The sequence below is a fragment of the Myxocyprinus asiaticus genome, chromosome 5 (assembly GCF_019703515.2).
Source record: "Myxocyprinus asiaticus isolate MX2 ecotype Aquarium Trade chromosome 5, UBuf_Myxa_2, whole genome shotgun sequence".
In the NCBI taxonomy this organism is placed as follows: Eukaryota; Metazoa; Chordata; class Actinopteri; order Cypriniformes; family Catostomidae; genus Myxocyprinus; species Myxocyprinus asiaticus.
In genome coordinates this window covers 41,933,060-41,954,923 of record NC_059348.1, presented here as the reverse complement: position 1 = coordinate 41,954,923, position 21,864 = coordinate 41,933,060, and the positions used below count along the sequence as shown (strand labels likewise).

The following is a 21,864-nucleotide window of genomic DNA, read 5'->3' as shown; positions in this document are numbered from 1 at the left end:
CAACGCACATTGTGTACAATTAAGAGTACATTATTGATTCATGGGGTTGTTTAAGTTAGTTCAGAAGATAGCAGGCTGTAAACTGGCTAAAATAGGTGCTTATGAGAAAAAAATATATAGTTACTATATTTGCAGAAGTTTGTGAGATTTATTGCATCGTGTGTTGATAACAGATTTTTGCAAAAAATTAATAAATAAATAAATAAATAAATAAAATCCCAAATGTCCAGGCTCATGATTTAAAGTTTACAAATTCTTCGAGCATATCAGTATATATTACTTTTTGTTTTCAGGGTTATATATATCTAAGTTTATGGTACATACTGCATCTGGACTGACCAACTCAATGCAGTTTCCAATATATCACCAAGACAGGAATGTTAAGAAGAAACAAAGCCGCAATTGCATGTCGCGAGAGCTCTTCCTGAATGCGGCACATGAATTCCAAAGAGCAGCTGCCAACAAGACAGTGGGTGTATAATGAATTGAGTCATTTGGTGTTATCGATACTGTAGGAAGAAAGGTATAATTAACTTATATATATTCCTTAAAAGACATTGTTAAGAAGCACTTGTACTTCTGACATCACTATAAGATGAAAACATTCAGGGCTTAACAGAATTGTGGCTTAAGCCCCGATAACCCAGCCCTAGCACCACCCATGATTAGACTATAGCACACAGGTTGTGAGTACTATGTGATTCTTTAATGGTGATTTATTTATTTTTTTATTTTTTATTTTTTTGTCTTTTCTGGAGCTTGAATAAATCCTTGTATGGAAAACAGAAGCTCAGACATTCTGCCTAAGATATCTTAGACTATCCTTTTAATGCTGTTTTATTTCAAAGGTGTCTCATCCGAAGGACGAGGTCCTGACTCTCTGTGGTCATAAAAATCCCAGGACACTTCTCGTAAAAGAGTAGGGGTGAAACACTGGTGTCCTTGCCAGATTACCCCCACTGGTCCTTAGCAATCACGGCCTCCTAATAATCCCCATCCATAAATTGGCTCTATAACTCTACTCTCTCCTCACCACCAATAGCTAGTGTGTGGTGAGCATACTGGCACACTATGGCTGCCGTCACATCATCCAGGTGGATGCAGCACATTGGTGGAGCTAAAGCGCTTTGAGTGTAGTGTCCGAAAAAGCGCTATATAAATGCAACATTCATTCATATAAATGCAACATTCATATAACATATCTGCTGCTAATAGGCTTTAAAGTGTTCCTTTGAGGAACTCTTTTGCTAGGATGAATACTAACAGGTAAATTAAGTTGAAAGTAACAGGTCAGCCAAATAACAAGTTGTGTGTATTAGCAGAAACTATGGGGACTCAGGGACTAAACTGAAAATGTACAGTGCATTATTAAACCATCAAAACTTCTAACTGATTTGTAACAATAGGTTCTTCACAATCATGCCAACGTTCAGGAGCTAATTAAACAGAGCCAGCGGATCTCTGAAGAGACCCCGAACCAGCAATAGTTTAATTCATTCTCATCCACACACCTTAAGATGTTATTAAATTTTGCTCGCAAATGATATCTGGTTCAATTCCCAGTCTCATAAGGAGGCGAATGTGTCATTTTAATCAGTACTAAGGCCGCAGTAGTGGATGTTTTTGAGTTAGAAGGGGCTTTTAGGTGCCATCAGTGCTAATCAGTAATCTTATTCCATTTAGCTACTACAGCTGTAATTTCAAGTCTAAATATTCAGTATTACAAACATGTACCGTTATAATCACCAATTACCTCTTGAAGTGTTCAATTCAATCCTCTCATGCACAAGTCGAAGATAATACTTTGAGATTGGGGTATATGAAGCCTCATAACAAATTTATTCAGTACCTAAAAGAGACCTCACAGGAATATTTCTTTATTTAACAATTTAATTAGAATGTAAAACAGTTTATATATATATATATATATATATATATATATATATATATATAATTGAACTGATTGCATAGTATCACAGTCAGCTTTGAGGGAGAGATCTATTGCAGCCACAAGTTAATTGGGTAGGTTTAGTTCGTACTTCATTCACCCTCCTCTGCTATTGGTTGGACAAAGAGATAGTCTCACCCTGAATTCAAGTCATTGTTTAACGTAGAGTTGCTGTCAGGTATACCTGTGTTGGGGTTCGTATGTGTGAGGAACGGCAGCCTGAGGAGTTTCGGGTGCCCCCCTAGGGTAAGATGGTGCGCCCGTAGGGAGCAGGTGCACTACGCAGACTGTGTAATATGCGTATAGGGATCGGCAGTATCGGTCAGTAATACTACATTGAAGATGAATAATTCCAATAAATTTACCATGTATTTAGATGGTCCCTTACCTCCAGTTTGCAGAGTTATTAATAATAAAAAGTGTATATCCTTCCTTATCTGCTTATATAATTATTTTTATTTCTTCAATTATTTATCTTCTTTATGTATACATCTGTGTTGGTTTATACTGAGCCCCTAAAGGGTCAAGGTAGTGGGGAAAAAAAAATGAACAAATGCTTTTGCGTTCTCTCGCAAAACTTTGCGTTCCCTGAGAATTGTTGCGTGCTCTCGCAAATTTTTGCGTTCTCTTGCAATTTATTTTGCGTTCTCTCGCAAAATGTGCATCATAATGACAGTCTTCGGCTAGCTCTCCTATGTGTATTTCAGCATTATTTCAGCTTTTGAGTTCAACAAGAAGAGAAAGCCAGTGCAATGAAAGAGTGAAGCCCAATGACAATACTTAGGCAATGCACAAATCATTAGGGATGGGCGGATCGATACTAAAGTATCGATACTTCTGATACTGATGTGGTATCAAGAATATCGATCCTCACATAAAAATATTGATTCTGAAGTTTTTTTTTAACTAGCGATCTTATTATTTAGATAACATGAATATTAATTATATTAGCGAATTGTTGCATGGCACCAGAACTATTTTTTCTTCCACTCATCTTGACACACAGAAATGCTAAAATACACCAACAGACGGCATTCACCCTTTCAGTCATAGCGCTTGTTCAAAGAGGGAGCAGTGTTTTCCTGAGGTAATGACAGAAAAACAGCATCTTGAGTTATTCACACCAAATATAGAATTCAAACATAGACATGACATGTATTATAATGGGCTTGTTTGACAATTTTTACAGGTTTATTTAAATTCTGAGGTGTTTAAACATTGATAATGATCTTTAATCCTCATTAATAAATGATACCCTTATGAAAACTACCCATGGATTTACTGTAGTAATATTGTATTAACCATGACTACTAACCATGACTGTAGTAACCATGTTTTTTTTTTTTTTTTTTTTGGCAGTAACCAAGGTTTTGATACAATTAACCATGGTTTTGCTACAGCGTTACTGTAGTATCCATATTGCAACTTGGTTTTAGTAATAGTGGCCATATAATAATATCTATGGTTAATTTTGTGGTTTTATATGTTCATTATACTTACTAATTTTTAAAAGGTAAACAAAGCAGCCTAATCATTTTCTGCTTAGGCCTATAAATATATAAAAAATGTAAGTAATAATTTGAGTTACTAATTTTATCCAAAGAATTCGTAAAAATGTAATTTATTAGAGGTATCGGTATTGGTATCGATATCGGCGATACTGGCCTAAAAGTACTTGGTATCGGATCGAAAAGAAAATAAGTTGCATCGCCCATCCCTACAAATCATAATCTTCAATTTATGAATGTGTGAAAATAAAGACAACGCAGTTAAAATTACATTAAATGCGAGTAGTCTAATTGAAATGGAATGTTGTGGCACATAATTGCATCACATATTATTATTGTTTTTGTTGTTGTGATGGTGTTTCCCTCTCCATTTATAAAGCAATAAATGCTTCATTATGTGTGGTGACTGAAGGTTTTGAAATTTAAAATAACTGCAATTCAGAATTAACTTTTAAATAATTCGTATTTGTGTTAGGAACAACCGTTTAGTTTAGCCACCATGATTGCTCTCCCTTCAAAGTCACCTGTGGAGGCATCATTTATGTGGTTTGGCACATATCAGTGTTAAATGATTGACTCACTCATAACACAATTGCCGCCATCTGCTAGCGCATGATAAATAGCCTCATAAACATACATACATATAAAATAATAGTTGATATTTGAGCATATGATATTCAAATTCTATTAGGCCTGTAGTTTGAGAAAACATGCTATATATATAAAAATGGTCATTTTTGTAGCATTTTTGAAATACAGTATATTGCATTTTAAAAACATGAGATGTTCTGCATGACCATGTGATTGCTTAATTTATTAATCAGGAAAGGAGGACTGATTTTCACTTCAGGTAAATTGGTAAGTGCTTTTTGCATTGTTATAGCAACATCGGGAGTTTTCTAAGTGTAAATTAGGCTGCTTGAGCATTCAGTGTCAGTTTTGAAAAGTAGTGCTGCATTCCATTCAACTCGGAAAGTCAGATTTTACAATTTCCTACTAGAAAAAGTGCAATGGAATGCATCTTTAAATCAGAATTACAACTTGTAGGCTTGTGCAGAAATTCTCAACTCCGATTTCGCCAAGATGCAGGTGCATGATGTCACATAAACATGTCGATACTCAGGGAGATATATACAAAGTAAGTGATAAACATTCACTTTATTAAGTAATATCGATAAATGAGTTTGTTTCCACATTACATGATATTAAACTAAAAATACTTGTTTAACAAATGCCTGCAGAAACAGGTGTATAAAACTTTATAATCTCTTTTGATAATTGTACACCTGAAGCACAAATGCTAGCGCTGCAGCATTGTTTATCATTTGGGTTGCTATGAGACATCTCTAATGAGAGTCAAACCCCTGCTAAGCTAACGGGAGCGTTGCAGTTTTGTTTCCTTAATCATCATATTCCGAATATCGGGGAATAGAAATTCAAGTAAATATTCAAGTAAGAATATCCCACATCCAACTTGAATGGAACGCAGCATAACCGTGTACCCTGACGAAACATTTAAATCGCAAATATTATCTACCTCCTTGGTAGATTCATATGAAAAATTATGATTTTTGAATGTCTGTTCGGAAGACGTTCATTTCACAAAACAGTCATGCTGCAGTTAAAATTAGGCTTGCTTAAGCATTAAGTGTCGTTTCAAGTTCTGGCTTTCGTGCATGGACGTGTTTTTAAAATGTCAATTGGTATTACTAGTTAGCTGCGACATAATGTATGATGCCCAAAGGCATAGGGTGTCTTATTCATTGTGAAACTGTTTTCTTAATGGCATGAATCATACTGAAGGCCTAGACTTTAAATACATGGCCCGCCACTGGATTCAAAGCAAGACCTGTCTCAGGTTTCATACTTTCAATTATCACCCATTCGTGTGATTCACATGGTTTATCTTCCGCAATATTTCACACTCACAACCTGGCAAGAATATAGTGTGAATTCTGAGAAACATCTGGGGACATCTTTTGATGCATCCCACTGGGCCACAGAATATGTACTGAGCAATGGTTCACACTCATAATAGGCATTACGTGTTTGGCTTTTGAAAAGCATCACGGGATATCACAACACTGCTTGGCTCAGCCACTTTGGTCTGGTTCCGTACTAAAAATAGTAAAACAATAGGGAAAACATTCGCAACATGAAATTGTATATTTTGTATAACACTGATACACTGAAATATACTTTTGCACATTACTTGCACAGGACAAATACAAGACTACCAAAACTGATTAGTGTCTGTGCAAGTGTGGCAGTCTGTTGTTCTGCATTTCGTACCCGAGAAGTTTCTCCCCAAGTGTATAAACTATGATGAAACTTCAAAAATGTAAGAATCATAACTTATTAAAAAAGTTCCTCAGGCATGGTTCTCCACCCTCAGGGATCACTGAATGTAATTTCAAGGGAGGACAGAGATAGGGCACATTGTTCATTCACTTCATGCAGCTGAAACACAGGGTACACACTTGCACATCTTCCAAAACTCTCACACATACTTCTAAATAATTCCTAGACTTTCATCCACAGCTGACCCTTTGCTGGAACAGGGCTGGAATGAACCAATCATGGTCCAAATTTAGGTGGCTATCACCTGCTGCATGTCAATAAGTTACTAGTGTCGAATTTTAAGAGCAAATCAGCCATTTTTTCTTTTTCTTTTGTTGTCTCTTCTAGAGTTTCAGAAGATATCTCAACAATGTTACAAACTGTCCTTAGATTGGTTAACACTGCTGGAAAATCCAGATTAAGATGGCAGATGTGTTTTCGAACATGGTTTCTGGTTTCAAGCTGGTTTAAGCTTGTCCAAGCCAGTCCTTGTCTGGTTGATCAGCCATCATGTTCCAAAAAAAAAATCAAAAAAAAAAAAAATCCATTTGACTGCCTTAGGTGGCATGACCAGCTAATAGCTGGTTTGTTGTTGGTCTGAAGGTCTGGACCATTTAATGACTAGCCAAGACCAGCTAGAAACCAGCAACCATGTTCTAAAACATAGCTACCATTTAAGTTAAAATAAAATATCAATACGAACACAAACATTTCTCATCTAAGTTCCCAAGGGCAAATTATCCGAAGTATGAAATAAAGACAGAAATGAAAATTCTGTCATCATTTACTCACTACCACGTCGTTCCGAACCTGACATTCTTTCTTCTACAGAGAAAAAAACCCAAACCCAAAGCCCAAATCAAATATGTCGACACTTTAATAACATCAAACCTCACTGGTTCTTGTATCATGATGTTTGGTTTTGGAGATGCAAGAACCAATGAGTTTTCATGTTATTGATGTGTCGCCGTGTTTGATTTGAGCTCTGTAAACGAGTTGATCGATGATTTGATTTGAGTGAATTATGACTTAAATTTTGGTCTGTTCATCATACAAAGTGATTGTATGCTTGGTAGATATGGTAGATGCTTGGAACAAACTGTCTGCCAACAACCTTGAAAAACTGTGCACAAGAGAATTGGTGCTGTTTTAAAGGCATCACACCAAATAAGAATTTAGTGTTTGTTGTTTATTTGTTTGTTCATTTGTTTGTTTTGTTTTTATGTTTACTGCACTTTGTATGAAGTTAATTGATAAAATAACTTATGGCATTATTTTTGAATCTTCACTATACATTTTTTCACAACTGGCTAAAATTTTGCACAGTCCTGTACATGACACTCCAATCAGCTTTTATTCAGCTTAGAGACGTTGCTGGAAATAGATTGAGCTGAAAATATATGTGTGATTTTCAACATCATGTACAACAACCCTATTTTAATGACAGCCTGTCAAACCTTGGAGGTAATTGCAGAGGTGGGTAGTAACGTGCTACATTCACTCCGTTACATTTACTTGAGTAACTTTTTGGAAAAAATTTACTTTTATGAGTATGTTTTATGGTGGGTACTTTTCACTCTTACTCAAGTAAATTTCTGATGAATAAAATGTACTTTTACTTCATTACAATGGGTAGCATTCCTGTCGTTACATTACTGGTTTTAATTTAATAATTGTTAATGAATGTGTAATTTATTGAGATATTTGAATGGGACTCTTACGACAGCGGAACTTCACTGCTGCACATTGTCACTCCAGTCGTGTTCAACACTACAGCAGCAAGCACGCAAAACAAACATTTCTTCACTCCACACAATGCCTTCATTTTACACCAAGCCAAGGACACATTTCAAGATTAAAACTGCAACTCCAACTTAAGAAAACACGTTGAGGTAAATTTTAGAGATTGTGACAATGTGGGCTTGTCTGTGTCATGGTGATACTCATTCATTTTCAGCGTGAATCTGTAACTGTGGGCTCTTATGACCTCAGTTTCTAAGTTTGCATTGTTATATCAGTGCTGCAAAATATCAGTGCCTACTGTATAAATCCTTGTAAACATTCATGTTAAGTGCAAATGTTTTGCCCTGCCTATCGTGATTGTGAGTATTTCTGCACGTGCAAGGTTGGTGCGTGCACAGCGTTTGACAGATGCGGGCGGCTTTGTCTTATGGAAAACAAGCTTCCAAACACAGAGAAAAGGTGCAATTTACCCTTAGTGTACAGAACTAATTATTTACATTATTTCGACACTGACCATGCTGGACCGTCACTGAACTAAATTCACACAGGATGTAAAAAGCTGTGAAATAACAACAGAAGGCATGAATAAAGCATGATCTTGCTTCATTGTATAATTAAACATTATATATAACTTGAGACTGTGTGACATTGTTCACGTTTTTCACAATAATAATTACTAGAAAAAGGTTTCCAAACTTCTCTTCTAATTGACATATTTGTCCAAATCTGAGAAGCATCCTTAAAGTAACGGTTCACCCTTTAATTAATATTATATAATAATTTCCCCGCCCTCATGTTCTTCCAACCCAGTGAAACTTTCTGTATTCTGTGGAACCCAAAAGATGTTAGACAGAATGTTAGGGACTGACAGTCACCATTCCCTTTCAAAATATGGAGGGGGAAATAAAACATGCAGTGAAAGTAAATGATGATTAAGGTTAGCATTCTGTCACATCTCCTTATAGGAATAATAATAATTAAAAAAAAAAGGAAAATTCTCGCATAATTTATTCACCCTACTGCCATCCCAGATGTGTGTTTTTTCTTCTTCTGCTGAACACAAAGATTTTTAGAAGAATATCTCATCTCTGTTAGTTTATTCTAGAATACAAGTGAATGCGTACCAAAACTTTGAAGCTCAGAAAGCACATAAAGGCAGTATTAAAGAAATTCAAATGACACTGGTTCAATCTAAGTCTTCAGAAGGGATTTGATAAGTGAGTGAGAAATCAATATTTAAATCCTTTTTCCTAATAAATCTCCACTTTCACATTCTTCTTCTTGTGTTTTTGGTGATTCAATTATTTGTGCATATCGCCACCTACTGGACAGGGAGGAGAATTAATAGTAAAAAAAGGACTTTATATATTATAAAGTTATAGATATTTATCTGTTTCTCACCCACACCTATCTTATTGCTTCTGAAAATCACTGGAGTCGTATGAATTACTTTTATGCTGCCTCTATGTACTTTTTGGAGATTCAAAGTTGTGGTCACCATTCACTTGCATTGTATGGACCAACGGAGCTGAGATATTCTTCTAAAAATATTCATTTGTGTTCTGCAAAAGACAGAAAGTCATACACATCTGGGATGGCATGAGGGTGATAAAATTAGAGTGTTTACATTTTTTGGTGATCATGGAAGGTAGAAGTCATATGGGTTTGGAACATCGTGGTGGTGAATGATGACAATTTCCATTATTTACAAAAATATTAATAGTATTATTAATAATTCTGTAATGCATGTTAAATGTGTATCATGTACTGAAATATAGCAGAGTAAACATCCATTACATTATATGTGAAAGCAGCTAGTTACTCACTACTTGAGTATTATTTTTATTGGATAATTTCTTACTTTTACTCAATACATTTTTAAGTAATTGAACTTTTACTTCAGTAAAGTTTTTGGCTACTCTACCCACCTCTGGGGAATTGTGACCAGTACATAATCAACACTCTCCTCATCCATTAACAAGATCAAAATACTGACAAACTGACAGATAGATAGTTTGGAATAAGCATGACAGTATGGAATAATCTATTAATATATGAAACTCTTAAAGCTTGTTTTAGCGCTCTTGCTCATGACATGCTCATGCAAGAACAATTGTACTCATAGTGACCTGGGTTTGAATCCACCCTGCATTATGTCCCGATCCCGTTCACTCCCTCTATCTCCCCCACCTGCCTCTGCTGTCGTATAAATTCAGGGTTATCAAACTGAGCTCAAGGGGCTGCAATGGGGCACTATGGGACCTCACAGAAAAATTGAGAGGGGGAAAAAAAAAACAATGAAAAAGTATGTTAACAGTAAGAACAAGGTTGCTGCAGAGTTTTTAAAATCAAATTTAAGACTTTTTAAGACCCTTTTCAAGACATGAACAAATAAAATTAATACTGTCTCCCCATGCCAAAACAAACCCACACAATCTCAAAATAAATCATGTATCACAGACTCTTACTTAAACAGGCAGGGGCACACATTCAACATGGGCTTAACATTGAAAACAGGGTAGGATATATGCAAGTTTAAAATACTCAAGACATGTTTTTCACATAAATATCACATTAAAATTGGTCTATGTACCATTATATAAATAGATACAAACTAGAGGTTGACCGATATTGGATTTTGCTGATTCGATAATGTGTTAAAAGAGGGCCAGGCAGAGGCTAAAAGAGTCCAAATGTAATTAAATTCCAGATGCACTGGGACTCGCGGGTTTGAATCCAGGGTTTGCTGAGTGACTTTTATTCATAGCGTGGAACTTTTTTTTTTCTCCCCTTTTCTCCCCAATTTGGAATGCCCAATTCACAATGCGCTCTATGTCCTCATGGTGGCATAGTGACTCGCCACAATCCGGGTGGCAGAAGACGAATCTCAGTTGCCTCTGCATCTGAGACAGTCAAACCATGCATCTTATCATATGGCTTGTTGAGCGCGTTACCGCGGAGACATAGCGTGTGTGGAGGCTTCACGTTATATTCCGCAGCATCCACGCACAATTCACCACACGCCCCACCGAGAGCAAGAAACATATTATAGTGACCACGAGGAGGTTACCCCATGTGACTCTACTCTCCCTAGCAACCGAGACAATTTGGTTGCTTAGGAGACTCCAGGGGTGGTAGTCAGCATATACCGTGAAACTTGAGCTATTAAAAAACAATTAAAAGTAAACATTGTCATATTTCATCAATACTATATTATCATCATCAACAGCTGAACTTTAGTGATAGTTTGTCATAATGACAACTGCTCTGCAACAGCTGCAAACACTCACAAGCTCCTGCGTGCTTGGAGAAAATAGAACAGTGCCGCATTTTCACTTTGAAGATTGCAGCGCATGCATTTATTTAATTAAATCGTATTCTTTAAAAGTTTGATAATCACATTAGGTTATATCACGATTCCTGTATTTCCGCCCCCACATTTAAGACCTCTTTAAAGGAGCAATATGTAACATTGACATCAAGTGTTTAAAATGAGCACTGCAGTCCAAATTCAAAATACTGGAGAGAGTTGTCTCCCCCGCCCCCTCCTTCCCAGACTCGAAACTTACGCGGGTAGCCAGATTGAGGACACGCAACAGGAATGAGCACACTGACAATGGCAAGCGACGAGCCTTACACTGTAAGTTTATCAACTAATGTATACGATTGCAATGTTTTTATTGTTTGAAAATTATAAACCAGCAATTTTTTTATAACTCTGTCAATGTTTGCTAGATGTATTGCTGGCTTCCATGGCTGCAGCGCGCTGTGTTTGCCCGCTAACTTGTTTCAAATCTGGCAACCCGGGGTGTCGAAATACTGTTGGAAAATGGGCAGTGGGCGGGATCACACAGGCTAAAACACAAACAGAAATTCCGGCCTGGAACAGACATTTCAAAGTAGAATATACTGGCAGTAGCATTGTTTTCGGAGAAGACATGTATTTCAACTTAGCATGTTTCCTAAATCTCTGATAACATATTATGAAATAAGGCTTTTGTTGTATCATTTAAGATATGTAAGACTTTTTATGACCTTCAATTTTGGAAAACTGAATTTAAGACATTTTAAATTTTTTAAGGATCCGCAGGAACCCTGAAAAAATAAAAATGTAAATCTGCCTTGTGTAGAACACTGTATTCTTGTAAAAAAAAAAAAGAAGAAAAAAAAAAGAAAATGGCTATGTATTGTAAACTAATTTGAACTGAAAAAGTTTCTCAAAAAATGTAATATTAGGTAGAGAAAACTAATATTTTGTAGAAAAAAAAAAAGAAGAAAAAAAAAACACAATGTTAACTACTGTACTGTAATCCAACAGAATAATTTGGTCTATTTACACAAAAATAAACAGCTGCCTTTATGTTATATAAGCTGATTGCAGGGGTCTCATATTTGGGGGTCCTTGACTCCGTGGTCTTAAAAAGTTTGAAAATCCCTACTCAGAAAAGGCTAAAAAGCCCCAAAATAACTGTCAATATTTAAAGGTAAGGTAAAGGTATATACTATAGTAAAGGGATAGCAGATAGAAAATTCTGTCATAATTCATCTACCCTCATGATGTTCCAAAAGGTTGTCACTCTCTTTCTTTAATGGAACATGTAAGGTGTAAGTTTCCTTTCACTGCTTCTTGGTAAATGGTGACTAAAACATTTAGCCTAACATCTCCTTTTGTGTTCCTTAGAAAAAAGAAAGTCATACATGTTTGGAACAATGTGAGGGTGAGTAAATGATGATAGAATTTACAATGTTGGGTGAACTATCCCTTCAAGACTGAATTTTCATTGCTATTGGTATGTCTCAACACAGCCACAAAACATAAAAACTGATAAAAAAAAATAAAAAATAAAAAGCCATTTGCAGCATGTTCTGCTTCTAAAAAAAGGAACACAATACAACTGCAAAGTCTCTGAACTGCAGGTGCTGTGATTCTCTTTCATTTCATCCTTCTATTCTCACTCATGTGTGGTTTCTGCAATCCATCCATAGTTTTCGCCACTTCCTGACTCGGGTTTTGTTGGGTGATCTTGTGTGAGGAAGGCAAAGTTTGGAGGGACAATAGAGCATTGTACATCATCCATGAGAAGAGATTAATAGGAAAGAGGCTGATGAAGCTGCAGCTCAGATAAAGAATTAGCAAATGAAGCTGCCGTTTCTTTTTTCTTTTCTTTTTTTGCCTCCCTTCACTGACTCCGACTCATCCTTCATGGTAATTTGATTGAGAATGCTCCATGCATACTACAAAACCTACGCTATTTTCTCTACAGGGTAAAGTCGTGTTCCCAGAAATAACAATTCATCTTCAGGATCCCTGCCTCAGCATATATCATCACCTTGAGGCTCATCATCGTTATTTTACATCAAAGCAAGCTGATACAAAAGAGACAGTGAGCGAGGGAAGAGATGAAGAGGAAGAAGCACTTTACAATCCTGGGTCGTGTTCCCACACCCCAATTAATGTGGTGCCAGAAGGACGCCCGCATTCCTTTCTCCAAACAGACAAAAACAGGATTGATGACAAAGCCTTCCATGCATAACTCACAGTCTGCAATGGTCTGACATGGAAGAATAAAGTGGGACAGAGAAAGAGAAGAGGAGAGAATGTGAATGAAAGCGAGGAGAATTAAGGAGAATGACGAATTGAGACAGAGGGCCTGTTTTTCTCAGAGTCTCCCTGGCAGCAATCTTACGTGTGTATCCATTGGCTCCCTGTGAAAAGGCAGTGAAATATCACCTGTCACCCAATCAGAGCACAACACTCCCATTTCCCAGCAACACTTTAACAACAGCTGCCATCCACCATTAATATGTCATTGATAAATCAAACAGAATAACGACCGAACAGGACTTGAGATTTTTTTCTGAAGATTCTCAAAGCTGTAGATTATATAGAAAAATATAACAAAAAATATAAATTTATCATAATTTGTATTTCTTTAGACATAATTTTACTTTTATAAAAATAAAAAAAAAAATTGACACTGCTGAACCATCAGAGACCCAATCAGAAAGACTGTTTGATAGTGTTTTTAGGAAGCCACTCATTATAAAATTATGATTTATTTTAAAGGATTGGTTCACCCAACACTTTTTTATTATTTCATCATTCACTCACCCACAGGCCATCCCAGATGTGTATGACTTTCTTTCTTCTGCAGAACACAAATTAAGATTTTTAGAAGAATATCTCAGCTCTGTAGGCCCCCATAATGCAAATGAATGGTGACAAGAAGCTCCAAAAAGCACATAAAGGCAGCATAAAAGTAATCCATACCACTCCAGTGGTTAAATCCATGTCTTCAGAAGTGATATGATAGGTGTAAGTGACAGATCAATATTTAAGTCCTTTTTTACTATAAATCACCACCTTTGACCAGTCCTGACCAGTATGGGGTGATACTCAAGAAGAATGTGAAGTGCCAAAAAACAAAAGAAGATTTGTGGAATTGAAATTGGAGATTTATAGTTAAAAAAAAAAAAAGAATATATATATATGTATATATATATATATATATATATATATATATATATATATATATATATATATATATATATTTTAAAGTACTTTAATAAAGATCTGTTTTTCACTTGCACCTAGAGATAATCTTCTAAAAATCTTTGTTTGTGCTCTGCAGAAGAATAAAGTCATACACATCTGGAATGGCATGAGGGTGAGTAAATGATGAGATAATTTTCATTTTTGTGTGAACTATTTCTTTAAACAGTGAATTTGGCTGACTTCAGAAGTTAATGGCATTTTGCTATTTCTTTTTCTTTCTTTTTTCTTTTTTTTTTCTATTTTTACTTATTATTGTGTGACTTGCTTATGATTGTGTAACAAGCTGTGACATTCAATACTCAATTTTATTTCCACCAAAACTGTTGTGATATTTATTCAGAGTATCAACTACTGTATGTTGTTTTTTTACACTTCAAGGGAATCATCCTATCAATAGCTTACGTATAGTTGCCTCTGCTGATTAAGTTAGAATAGGAGAAAGTATTTTAGTATAAAACATTTTTTTACACACAACTTTAAAATACTTTCTCCCACCTTGGTTTAATGTCCAAGGACAACAATATAAGCCATTTGTAGGTTGACTTGTGAACACTGTGTAAACATTGTGGCATCATTTTATTTATGATTTTTTTTCTGTTTGTTTAAGTGATCTGACACTGGTCAAAAACTGTTAGACGTGGAGTAATTGAAAGAGACAGCATGGTTAGGAAAATCTGTTTGGAAATAATCCTTAATAGTACAGTTCAATTTGGTGCCACTTGTGGTGCAGAAATAATACACTTTACCTTTAAAGTTTGCTATTTCAACAACAAAAACACACTGAAGTCACATACTGCAAACATAATCAGTCACCACCTGTAGTCGACTGTAATGCTTTGAAGAAAGGTGCATGTTGTCAAGTAAACAAATTGCCAAGGTATGAACAGCAAATCTTTATCGGCTGCACTATCCAGTGTGAGCTGCAGTAAATAAATATATAAAACCCAGAAAAGCTTTCAAACTGCTTTTTTTCCCAAGGCTGTCAGAAAGGAGATTAATTCTTGCCACTGTCATTTAATGATCTGTGGAGAGTTACCTGTCGTACTGCTTCCGCACTTTCCTCTTTGTGTAAAAAATCACTTGTTACTTTGCATCTGCCACCCCCTCTCAACAATCTGCACTTAAAACCAACCAAACTACAATCTGTCGAACATTAAAACCCAAGTCATAAACTTTGCTGTCTTTCTCTGTGAGAGAGGTGATTGAAGCTCTGACTGTCGGCTCCTTCTCTTCGAAAGCCAGCAAGCAGATTGTGTCAGTCATTCTCCAAGGCCTGTCGTTTATTGAGCAGTTGGCCTTGGAAAGGGTGTGACAAGATCCACTTACACAAGGCATGCATGTCACCAGAACAATGGAGACAGAGGCAGCATACTCCGAAAAAACAGGCAGGTCAGGCAGATCTATCTCCATAATAGTGTGGAAAGCATTGTCTAAATCTATTTTATATGAGCACTAGGCATCAATACACATAAAATCTCATACTCAACCACCCTCGCACACACACACACACACACACACACACACACACACACACACACAGAGAGAGAAAGAGAGAGAGAGAAGAATACAGGAAAACTGCACTGACGAACCAAGCCATTTTTACAATCAAATGCCATCATATATGGCCAAATGCTGGATGTTTTGAAATCATCATAAAAAAAACAAACAAACAAACAAACAAAGCTAGTTTTGAATTATAATACCAGTCACAAGTTCTCGCATGCACACACCTTCTCATTCTGTATTTATTAGTATTTTCCAAATTTGTAACTATGAAGAACACAAATGGACGTATGGGAATTATCTTGATAATGCCCTATTTCCAGTCATACATATGTATGGCTATCCTATCTAACTGAATGAGAAAAGACAATTGACACAAAAAACATAGGTTCGTCCAGCAACAACACGATCACATGGGAAGTCGGCATGTTTACCAAGAGTTCCAGTTCCCTAAGATCAGCCACTCACTAACAAGTGCCATCTCCAATCAGACATTTTTACATTGGCTCTAAAGTGTTTACCTTCCCCTGTGGCATGACCGAAAGCACATTGCATCAGCAGTGTGGGCAGGGGCAGACTGGCCATGCGGAGAACCTGGACTTTTCCTGGTGGTCCGGCCGTGAAACTGGGCCGAACGGCCAAAAACCAACATCCCAATTTTATCATTTTAATGATATTGCTTAATGATATGTGTTATAATATGAGTTAAAAGGAACACGTTTCTGTTTTGGCGTCAACGAATAGGGCACTTGAGCTCTACTGATTGGGCTATGGGGGTACATAAGACAATAAAGGCTGGGAAACACTGGCCTAGATTACATCTCTGAACACTCTGGGCATTCCTTCAAACAACTTCATGAGATGCCACCTGGGATGTTTTTTAAACAGTATTGAAGGAGTTTTCCATGTATGCTGGTGCCAGTTGGCTGCTTTTTCTTCACTATCTGGTCCAACTCATCCATTCGTTTTTTTTGTTTGTTTTTTTTTAACTTCTGTAAAGACATTCCTACATAGACATAATTAATGTCTACAAATAAATTTCACTGTAGATCCATAGAATGCAAGTGAATGGTGACAAGAACTTTGAAGCTCCTAAAAGAATATAAAGGCAGCATAAAAGTAATCCATACAACTCCAGTGGTTAAATCCTTGTCTTCAGAAGCTACATAATAGGTGTGGGTAAGAAACAGATCAATAACTAAGTCCTTTTTTACTATAAATCTCCACTTTCACTTCCACATAATTTTTTTAATTTATTATTATTTGCATTATTAGTGCAAATCACCAGCTACTTTTTGGAGCTTCAAAGTTCTGGCCACCATTCACTTGCACTGTATGGATCTACAGAGTTGAGATATTCATCTAAAAATCTTTGTTTGTATTCTGCTGAAGATAGGAAATCATAAACATCTGGGATGGCATGAGGGTAAGTAAATAATGAGAGAATTTTCATTTTTGGGTAAACTACTGCTTTAAATCAAAAGGTTAAGCTCAAGTGAGACATAAATTCAATGAAGTTTGTCCAAACATTGACTGGTAGTGTAGGTAAGGGATGTGGTGTACCTGCATAGGGGACAGGGGCGTCTTTGTCCAAGGCAACAAGAGGAGGGTCTAACAGGACGGTGTCCATGTTCTCGGTGATGACACCATGGTAGGACGTCTCGATCCATGGCTTGTGTTTATTCACTGTAATGGACGGAGAAAAAAAACAGAGAGACAATTTCAAATTCATCAATCTATAACAAAAAAGGATGATCAGGAAAAAATCAGAGAAGTTTATCCAATAAAGAAAATTCTGTCATAATTTACTCGCCCTCATGTGTTTCAAACCTGAATGGCTTTCTCCATACAATCCATACATAAAAGTCATATGGGCTTGGAACAACATGAGGCTGAATAAATGATGACAGAACTTTAATTTATGGATGAACTATCCCTTTTAAACTCTAAATTCGATGTTCACCCAAAGAATGACTTAAAATGTGGGTTGATACAGGTCAAATAAGCACAGGCTGTCCGTTTAATTCCCCCAAAGGCTGCATCCTCTTGTATAACATGTCTCCTCAAAAACACCCTCATTTATCTACTCCTGGCCTGCCCTTTTGTTCCCTTGGTTTTTATGGCTGCTATACAGGCAGAGATACTAAAACAAGATTCTAATCAATGGATGACACATGTGCAATCCTCAACCCAGTGATAGGAAAACACGCCTGCAAGAGTCTCAGTACATGAAACAGCTTGTACCTTTGAAGTGTTTACTTTTTGCTTGGAAAAATCCACACACTCATCAAATCCAATGTATTTAACAAATATATATATATACAGTATATGTATATATAATATATTTTTTAATAGGTAACACAGCTGCAGCAGCAGTGATTTTGTTTGGGTTAAAGGCCTTTTCAGACGAAACACGACGCGATAATGAGAGGCGAATCATCAGCAAATGGCCCTTTCCCATAGAAAGCAAAGCAAATGACCGCCGTTAGCACATTCACACCTTTACAATAGGTGGCGCTAATCCCAAAACGTGGGTGCATCGTGCTTATGTCATCTTGGCAGCATGCACTCCCGTCAATAGTTTATGTCTGTCTCTCGCGAACACGGGTGCACCTTACGTCGTGCTCGTGTTTCGCGCCCAGGTCGCAAACGGTATTCATGTTGTGCTGAGGTTCAGTTACTTCGGTCTAAGGTGTCGGGTGTTGTGTGTGGCCGAACTCTCGCACAGGTGCCCTGTCTTGTTTTTGTTGCCTGTTGCGTGCATCGCGTGGCATTTGCCTCGCAATGTACGCTCAGGTTTCGTTTAGTGTGAGAATGCATGGCATCGCTCTGTTTGGCGTTGCTACTCATCCTCACATCTTGTTTGTCGGTTGACATGGGCATATTTTGCCTTATTGTCTTGGCGATGTGCGCTCATGCCATTCGGGTGTTTTGTTGTCTTGTGAGAGCACGTGGCTTTGTTTTGTATCGCCGTGTGTCTCTCTGTCTTATGTCATACCCCGCCTCCTTGTTTGCCCATTATTAGTTTATTAGTCACACCTGCCCTGTCTTGTTAACCTGTTGATTTCTCTCCCTATTTTAGTCTCCTCGTGTGTGCTGTCCAGTGCCAGTTCGTCTTGTGTGTATTGTAGACGGTCCTGTTGGTTGGTCTTATTCCAGTCGGTCCTGTTCCCCGTCCAGTTGGACCTGTGTGTTTTCCAGTCCAACCCGTTTGCATTACCCTCTGCCCCAGTCTGGACCCCTTTTTCCCCTACGGTGTAGTTTATGTTTGTTTACCCTATTGTGGGAGTTTTGGCTGAGTTTTTTCCCTTTATTTTTGTATCTATTAAATCCTTGCTTTTTGAACTCTGTGATTGGGTCATGCCTCTGCATTCCTTGACAGCACCAACAAGGATTAATCTTAAATTTAGATTAATCAAGGTTTATCTGATAATTTTGTTGCACCAAACTTTACACCTTGTTTAAAAATAATCAGTGTTACATTTTAACCATCAATTTGATCCTGATTTAAATTTGACAATAAATCTAAATTAAATTTAATCCTGTTGCTCCAATACTTTAAACTCTTATTTAAATCTCAGTTAGGGATTAACTTTAAACTTGCAGCTGAGGTGGTTTAAAAAAAAAAAATGTACATACAGTTAAACATGAATGACTAGGTAAACGAACAGTGGATGTTCAGTCAGCCCTCTGAAAGACGTTTATCATATTATTTATGTTTATTATGGTCCAAAATGTTGGGCCGTTGGCTGCAATGTGTGCTTTCAAATTCGGTCTGCGAGTGCAGCGGCTTGTCTCGGTGGTGGCGTGATTACCTGCTTTCCCATCCTTTACATGCGGAGACACCAGACAAAGACGGGTCTCTCAAGGAGAAGCGAGAGTATAGCGTAATTTCGACATTTAACGAGAGTGGTTACAAGTGACAGGTGATCTTTATTGCTCCCCTCCTCTCTTATACTCATTTCAGTCGGCAGCATGGGCTGTTAATTTCTGGCTACAATAGTGCTGCTCATGAGGGGAGGCAGTCGGTCTGAGACCCATGTGGTCCTTTTTTCTTAAATTATGAACAAGAATTTTAAAGCTTGTGACATTTTACAAGCTGCTGCAACATGTTCTTAACCTCCTTGATCTAAATTCAGAATCCATCATGGCAGACAAACTTAATCGCAGGTGACTGTTTAATCACAGGTTAAAAGTTTTAATCTCTGATTTGTTAAACCGTATTTAAAATTTAGTGGTGCAACACAACTCAAATTAAAATAAAACTTGGATCAACAAACCTTGGATTAGCTCTAAACTCTGCTTAATTTAATCCTTATTGGTGCAACCCACCCTAAGTGTTAAAACATGTTATCATTTGAAAAAAAAAGAGTGATTAAATGCCACTGCCACGCATGTATTTTAAGTACATTTATTTATTCACTGCGTAATGCACACATATAATGACTGTTTTAACAGATGTTGTCAATTTGGATTACTGATTGTATTTTATTGCATGTTAATCTAAATACATTTGCTCAAAACATGTTACAAATTAAAATTGACTGCATTTAAACGGCCAAAGAGTCTATACAATGCAAGAAATACAACACCTCACCCAACAAAACCACCTTCAGTCTAACCCATTATTGGATACTAATACTTGCCAACATCAGCTGTTAACGACTATTAACGCTTGCACAGAAATAACAATTTTGAGGAGATAAAACCACGTTTTTGGTACAAAAAGGCATTTTGATACATGCACTGCAAGTCACAGCATTAATTTTATTAATATTTGGCAAATAAAAACACTTAAGATCCGTACAGTGGTTTATTAAAAAAGGCGATACAACGGCAAATATGCTGCGATATACTGTATGTTAGAGATATAAGAGAACTCATGTAAGATTAAATGCAAAGAAAAAATATAGCAATATATGAAGACAATCCATGTAAGATCAGAAAGCTTTTTAAAGGGGATGCAAGGCATTGATGCAGCAATAAATATTGCCATTCCATTTTAAGGCATTTGATGCAAATGAAACACACGTCCTCAGTGCTTCAGCATTTAATGTCAGTGGTCAAAACAGCTTTCTGTGCTTTAGCAGCAGATGCAGCAGCAACACATGATTGACACATGATTCACAGCTCAAATTTTATTGGTTGGGGTGTTTCTTCGCCAGGCGAAGAAAAAAAATTCGACACATTGTTAAAAAAAAGCTTCGCTTTGTCAGCAACACGATTCGGCACGAACGTTTGTTCCAGGTGTGAAGGGAACGTTAGGAATCCATTGTTACCGTAACATTTTTTAATCAGATCAGTGGTTCACATTTGGTGTGAAAAAGCCTTAATTAAGAAATCTGCTCTTTGTTAATTCATTTTGCTGAAATACTTTTAATGGGAGTATTTTTTTAATCAGCATCTGAAGATTTTAAAACAATTCTTGCTAATATTCTTTTGATGTGGTCTAGTTGTACATTTTACATATCCCTAAGCATCACTATTACTATTGCTCAAACTTATGGTTAGGAATTAGAATAAATACCTAACACGGCATGATGCCGCAAATCATTTCGCTTGTTGAGAAAAGGGGTGCTGTTACTTTTCAAAGTGAATAGACTTGCGATTTTTAGCCTGGCAGAAAATAGTTGGGCAAAAAAGCCCATAGACTTTCATTAACAAAGAATAAATACTGTAAAATACATTGTTCATTCTTAGTTCATGATACCTAATGCAAAAGTGGGAAATTAAAAGTGGGATTCAAGCCATATCTAGGGACCAGAATATCATTGAGACTTGGTGGGCTTCTTTTGACTTTTGGACCAGTAAGCAACCACCTTGCCACTACCTAGAACACCCTAGCAACCACTTAGCAACACCCTGGCAACCACACACAACCCCCTAGCATCGCAAGTGGCACATTTAGCACAGGCAAGCACCGCTTTCATTTTCATCAGGAAAGCTCTGTTTTCTAATATATTATTACACAATTTCTCAGCTATATAGCGTCAATCTCTAAAAACAAAACATATATGCAGGCAATGAAAAGTAACACGTAAAAAAAAAAATACAATTTGATTTGCCCCTTGTGAAATAAAAACTGTCCCTTGGCATGAGTTTCAGATTAGTACTGGCTATTCAGTCACCCCTCGCGCGGTTCGGCTCAACATCCACCAAAGCAATTAATGAAAGAATAAATTGAACCATTTCACACTTGTGGAGGACAGTCCACACAGCAGTCTCATGGGGAAAAGTTCCTCATTACCCATAAGTAATCCCAAACA

General features: G+C 36.9%; 1 protein-coding gene across 1 annotated transcript in view; it reads right to left on the bottom strand.

Moving 5' to 3' along the window:
• The window catches only part of LOC127440529 (calsyntenin-2-like), a 367,240-nt gene that overhangs the window by 181,775 nt on the left and 163,601 nt on the right, over nt 1-21,864 (bottom strand). Inside the window, exon 2 of the mRNA XM_051697174.1 lies at nt 17,162-17,284. Coding sequence (XP_051553134.1) covers nt 17,162-17,284 — 123 coding nt within the window. The remainder of the gene's footprint in view (nt 1-17,161; nt 17,285-21,864) is intronic.